Source organism: Pezoporus occidentalis, unplaced genomic scaffold (assembly GCF_034315485.1).
Source record: "Pezoporus occidentalis ecotype Australia unplaced genomic scaffold, CSIRO_AGI_Poc_V1 ctg2437, whole genome shotgun sequence".
Lineage (NCBI taxonomy): Eukaryota > Metazoa > Chordata > Aves > Psittaciformes > Psittacidae > Pezoporus > Pezoporus occidentalis.
The window spans coordinates 1-6,454 of NW_026914327.1; the positions used below are offsets into that span (position 1 = coordinate 1).

Below are 6,454 nucleotides of genomic sequence, written 5' to 3' on the forward strand. Positions count from 1 at the left end.
ACCCCCTTCAAACAGCCCCATAGCCCCCTCCCCGGTCCTCAGGACATCCCAAACCCCCCCCCCCGACACCTCAAAACCCCTCAGGACCCCCCAAACCCCCTTCAAACAGCCCCATAGCCCCCCCCCCCCCGGGTCCTCAGGACACCCCAACCCCCCCCTGACACCCCAAAACCCCTCAGGACCCCCCCAAACCCCCTTCAAACAGCCCCATAGCCCCCCCCCGGTCCTCAGGACACCCCAAACCCCCCTCGACACCCCAAAACCCCTCAGGACCCCCCCAAACCCCCTTCAAACAGACCCATACCCCCCCCCCCGGTCCTCAGGACACCCCAAACCCCCCCCCCCGACACCCCAAAACCCCTCAGGACCCCCCCAAACCCCCTTCAAACAGCCCCATAGACCCCCCCCCGGTCCTCAGGACACCCCAAACCCCCCCCGACACCCCAAAACCCCTCAGGACCCCCCATAGCCCCCTTCAAACAGCCCCATACCCCCCCCCCCAGGTCCTCAGGACACCCCAAACCCCCCCAGACACCCCAAAACCCCTCAGGACCCCCCATAGCCCCCCCCAGACCAGGCTCTGCTGCCGCTGCTGCTCCTCCATGATGCCGACCGAAGCCAGACCGGGGCTGAGCTGCTGCCCTGGCAGCTATGGGGTGGAGGGGTTGGGGGGTGAGGGTGATGTGGGGGGACCGGGGCCCCCCCAAACCTCCCTATGGGGGTCCCCCTCCACCCTTTACCTGTGGTTGCACCCCCGAGGCCACGGGGAGGGCCCCCGGCTGCTTGGGCAGGAAGGAGGCGGCTGCAGGGACGGGGGCTGAGCCCCCCAACTGTGGGAGAGAGCAATGGGGTGAAGGGGGGGGGGGGCAGAGAACACCCACCCCCCCCAACCGCTCTATGGGTGCCATAGGAGCACTATGGGTGCTCTATGGGTGCTGCACCCGCTTGCGGCCGGTGGTGACCTGGCAGAGGCCATTGTGCTCTATGGGTGCTATGGATGCTCTATGGGTGGTATCTGTGGCATGGGTGCTCTATGGGTGCTGTGTGTGCCATGGGTGCTCTATGGGTGCTACGGGTGCACTATGGGTGCAGTGTGTGCTGTGGAAGCTCTATGGGTGCTACGGATGTTGTATGGGTGCTATAAATGCCCTATGGGTGCTACAGATGCTCTACGGGTGCTGTGTGTGCCACGGATGCTCTATGGGTGCTATGGATGCTCTATGGGTGCTATGGATGCTCTAGGGGTGCTACGGATGTCCTGTAGGTGCTACAGATGCTCTATGGGTGCTGTGTGTGCCATGGATGCTCTATGGGTGCTACAGATGCTCTATGGATCTTCTTTGGGTGCTATGGATGCTCTATGGGTGCCGTGTGTGCTGTGGAAGCTCTATGGGTACTATGGATGTCGTATGGGTGCTATAAATGCCCTATGGGTGCTACAGATGCTCTACGGGTGCTGTGTGTGCCATGGATGCTCTATGGGTGCTATGGATGCTCTATGGGTGCTGTGTGTGCTATGCATACTCTATGGGTGCTATGGATACTCTAGGGGTGCTACGGATGTCCTGCGGGTGCTATAAATGCTCTATGGGTGCTATGGATGCTCTATGGGTGCTGTGTGTGCCCTATGGACTCTGTGTGAGCTAAGGATGCTCTACGGATGCTCCGTGGATGCTCCATGGGTACCATGACGAGGATGTGGATGCTGTGGGTGCTCTGTGAGTACCATAGGGATGCTGTGGGTGCTCTATGGGTACCATAGGGATGCTGTGGGTGCTCTATGGGTACCACAGGGATGCTGGGGGGGCTCTGTGGGTACCATAGAGATGCTGTGGCTGCTCTATGGGTACCATAGGGATGCTGTGGGTGCTCTGTGGGTACCACAGGGATGCTGGGGGGGCTCTGTGGGTACCATAGGGATGCTGGGGGGGCTCTGTGGGTACCATAGGGATGCTGTGGGGGTTCTATGGGTACCATAGGGATGCCGGGGGTGCTCTATGGGTACCATAGGGATGCTGTGGGTGCTCTGTGAGTACCACAGGGATGCTGTGGGTGCTCTATGGGTACCACAGGGATGCTGGGGGTGCTCTGTGGGTACCACAGGGATGCTGGGGGTGCTCTGTGGGTACCATAGGGATGCTGGGGGTGCTCTGTGGGTACCATAGGGATGCTGTGGGGGCTCTGTGGGTACCACAGGGATGCTGTGAGTGCTCTGTGGGTACCATAAGGATGCTGTGGGGGCTCTGTGGGTACCATAGGGATGCTGTGGGGGCTCTGTGGGTACCATAGGGATGCTGGGGGTGCTCTGTGGGTACCATAGGGATGCTGGGGGTGCTCTGTGGGTACCACAGGGATGCTGGGGGTGCTCTGTGGGTACCATAGAGATGCCGGGCGTGCTCTATGGGTACCACAAGGATGCTGTGGCTGCTCTGTGGGTACCATAGGGATGCTGTGGGTGCTCTGTGGGTACCATAGGGATGCTGGGGGTGCTCTATGGGTACCATAGGGATGCTGTGGCTGCTCTATGGGTACCATAGGGATGCCGGGCGTGCTCTATGGGTACCATAGGGATGCTGTGGGTGCTCTGTGGGTACCATAGGGATGCTGGGGGTGCTCTGTGGGTACCACAGGGATGCTGTGGGGGCTCTGTGGGTACCATAGGGATGCTGTGGCTGCTCTATGGGTACCATAGGGATGCTGTGGGTGCTCTATGGGTACCACAGGGATGCTGTGGCTGCTCTGTGGGTACCATAGAGATGCCGGGCGTGCTCTATGGGTACCACAGGGATGCTGTGGCTGCTCTGTGGGTACCATAGGGATGCTGTGGGTGCTCTGTGGGTACCATAGGGATGCTGTGGGTGCTCTGTGGGTACCATAGGGATGCTGGGGGTGCTCACCGCGCGCTGCTGGTCCAGCTTGTGCTGCTGCACTTGCTTGTGGTTGGTGATGACCTGGCGGATGCCGTTGACGAAGCCGCTCTGGTCGTAGGGGATGAGCCCCATGAAGATCTTCTTCTTGGAGGAGTAGAGGAGCATCAGGACACGCACATCACATGGGGCTGTGTGCGGGAAGTGCACGCATCCCGCCTGGAACACGAGAGAACACGCTAAGGACACGCTATGGGCATGGTAAGGACACGCTATGGACATGGGACATGGACACAGGACATGGGAACACACAGCTGGGCCATGGGGACACCGGGATGGGGGCTGGGGACAGCCTTGGTGGGTGGAGGTGGGATCCCCAATTGGGTTTTTGGGGTCCCCAATGGTGTCTTTGGGGTCCCTGGGGTGGATTTTGGGGTCCCCAGTGGTGTTTCTGGAGTTCCTGAGTGGGTTTTTGGTGTCCCCATTGGTGCTTTTGGGACCTCCAATGGGGTTTCTGGGGTTCCTGGGTTGGTTTTTGAGGTCCCCAATGGGTTTCTTGCGTTCCTGGGTTGGTTTTGGGGTCCCCTATGGCATCTTTGGGGTCCCCGTTGGTGGGTTTTTGGATCCCCAATGGGTTTTTTGAGGTCCCTGGGTGCCTTCTTGGGTCCCCAGTTGAGGTTTTGGAGTCCCCAGTGGTGGTTTTGGGGTACCAGGGATGGTTTTTGGTGTCCCCAATGAGTTTTTGGGGCCCCTGGGTTGGTTTTTGGGGTCCCCAATTCGGTTTTTGGGGCCACTAGGTTGGTTTTTGGGGGCCCCAATGGGGTTTGGGGGCCCCAATGGTGGTTTTGGGGTCCCTGGGTTGGTTTTTGGGGTCCCCAATGAGTTTTTCGAGGTCCCTCGGTTGGTTTTGGGGGTCTCTGGGTTGGTTTCTGGAGTCCCCAGTGGGGTTTTTGGGGTCCCTTGGTTGGTTTTTGGGGTCCCCAATGGGGTTTTGGTGTCCCCTGGGTTGGTTTTTCGGGTCCTCAATGGGTTTTTGGGGGTCCCTGGGTTGGTTTTGGGGGTCTCTGGGTTGGTTTTTGGGGTCCCCAATGGGGTTTTTGGGGTCCCTGGGTTGGTTTTTGGGGTCTCTGGGGTGACTTTTGGGGTCCCCAATGGGGTTTTGGGGGCCCCTTAGTTGGTTTTTAGGGTCCCCAATGGGGTTTTGGGGGCCCCTGGGTTGGTTTTGGGGGTCTCTGGGTTGGTTTTTGGGGTCTCTGAGTTGGTTTTTGGGGTCCCCAATGGGGTTTTGGGGCTCTCTGGGGTCCTTACGAAGCCGTTGCCCATGATCCTGTAGAGGCCTTTGAGCGACTCCAGGTCCTTGTTGGTGAAGTGGAACTGAACCATGCGGGAATTCCGGAAGAGCGGCCCCAGCGTGGTCTGGAATTAGGGGGGGGCATTGAGATGTGACCCCATCCCCCCCCCCCAGGGGTCAGGGACACCCCAAAACCCCCTTTGTGGGGGGGTGTGCGTTAAAATCACTCCCAAACCCCTTTAGGAGCCCTAAGAGGGCTTTGGGGATGGACTTGGGGGTCCCAAGCCCCATAGGGGTGTTGGAGGGGGGGCATTGACACCCCCCCAGTGAATGAACCCCAATATGGCACACACACACACACACTCACCAGGAGCTGCTGTGGGATCAGCTGCATGATGAGCTTCTGAGGCCATTGGTCTGTCTTGCTGGGGTGGGGGGGCAGGAAAAGGGGGTGATTTGGGGGCTCCCCCCCCCAAGCCTTTGCCCCCCAACCCCCCCAGGCCCCACTTACAGGTTCTCACCAGCGTTCACATAGACCTGGCAGGGCAGGGACCGTGTCAGCTTCGTGCTGGAGTCAACGGAGGCGGGTTTGGGCTTCTGGGGGGGGGGGCACAAAGGGGGTGATGGGGGTGCACAATGGGGGTGATGGGGGTGCACAATGGGGGATATAGGGGGGTTATGGGGGGGCAGAAAGGTGGTGATGGGGGGCACAATGGGGGTGATGGGGGCACACAGAGGGTGATGGGGGAGTTATGGGGAGCACAATGGGAGTGATGGGGTTTATGGGGGGCACAATGGGGGTGATGGGGGGCACAATGGGGGTGATGGGGGCAGAGAGGGGGTTGTGGGGGAGCACAAAGGGGGTGATGGGGGGGTTATGGGGGGGCACAATGGGGGTGATGGGGGCACAAAGGGGGTGATGGGGGCATAAAGGAGGTTATGGGGGGAACAATGGGAGTGATGGAGGGTTTATGGGGGGCACAATAGGGGTGAGGGGGGGTTATGGGGGGCACAATGGGGGTGATGGGGGGGTTATGGGGAGCACAAAGGAGGTGATGGGGGGAACAATGGTGGTGATGGGTGGGCACATAGGGGGTGATGGGGGCACAATGGGGATGATGGAGGGTTATGGGGAGCACAAAGAAGGTGATTGGGGGGCATAAAGGAGGTGATGGGGGTTATGGGGGGGCACAAAGAGTGTGATGGGTGCATAAAGAGGGTTATGGGGGTCCCCCTCTTGCACCCCAAGGGGATTGAAACAGTCCCAAGGGCACCCATAGGCATTGCATAGCACCCACAGGCACCCCAGAGCACAAACAGACACCCTCATAGCACCCACTGACCCCCCCATAGCACCCATAAGCTCCCCATAGCACTCACAGACACCCAGCAGCACCCACAGGACTCCCCCCAACACCGCAATACCCCGCCAGCATCCAAAGACCCCCATAACAACCATGGACCCCCCCCCCATAGCACCCACTGACCCCCCATAACAACCATGGACTCCCCCCTTAGCACCCACTGACCCCCCCATAGCACCCACTGATCCCCCCATAGCACCCATAGACCCCCCACAGCATCCATTGACCCCCCAAAACAACCATGGACCCCTCCCCAGAGCACCCATTGACCCCCCCACAGCACCCACTGACCCCCCCATAGCACCCGTTGACCCCCACACAGCACCCATAGACCCCCCCATACCACCCACAGACCCCCCCATAGCACCCACTGACCCCCCCACAGCACGAATAGACCCCCTATAGCACCCACTGACCCCCACACACACCCATAGACCCCCCCCACAGCACCCATAGACCCCCCATAGCACCCACTGACCCCCCCACAGCACCCATGGGTGCCCCCCGCTCACCTCCTGCCACTCCAGGACCCCACTCCAGGCCAGGACCTTGTTCCCCACGGGCTGGGGGGGGCCAGGGAGGGGGGGGGCACCTCCCAGGGAGGGGGCAGCGGCCTGGGGGGGGGCAGCATTGGGGGGGCCCCCACTGGGCTATGGGGGGGAGAATGGGGGGGGTGTCAGGGGCTGCACACCCCCCATAGAACACATTGGGACCCATTTAAATACCCCCCCCCCATGCAACCCCATGGGGCTGGACCCCCCCAATATCTCCATGCACCCCTATGTGGCTGGGACCCCCCTAATATCCCCCCCCCCATGCACCTCTATGGGGCTGGAATCCCCCTAAAAGCCTCCCCATGTTCTCCTATGGGGCTGGACCCTCCCAGCCCCCCCTCCATGCACTCCTATGGGGCTCGGACCCCCACAAAAGCC

At 60.8% G+C, this 6,454-nt stretch overlaps 1 protein-coding gene across 1 annotated transcript; it reads right to left on the bottom strand.

Moving 5' to 3' along the window:
- Nucleotides 1-553: 553 nt before the first annotated feature.
- LOC134165615 (mediator of RNA polymerase II transcription subunit 25-like) lies at nucleotides 554-6,172 on the bottom strand (the record flags this gene model as incomplete). The annotated part of the gene is made up of 7 exons (XM_062622585.1): nucleotides 554-649; nucleotides 741-830; nucleotides 2,898-3,086; nucleotides 4,176-4,283; nucleotides 4,526-4,583; nucleotides 4,670-4,755; nucleotides 6,035-6,172. Coding segments are annotated over 7 exons (765 nt in total), but the record flags the coding sequence as incomplete, so codon positions are not given.
- Nucleotides 6,173-6,454: the final 282 nt, after the last annotated feature.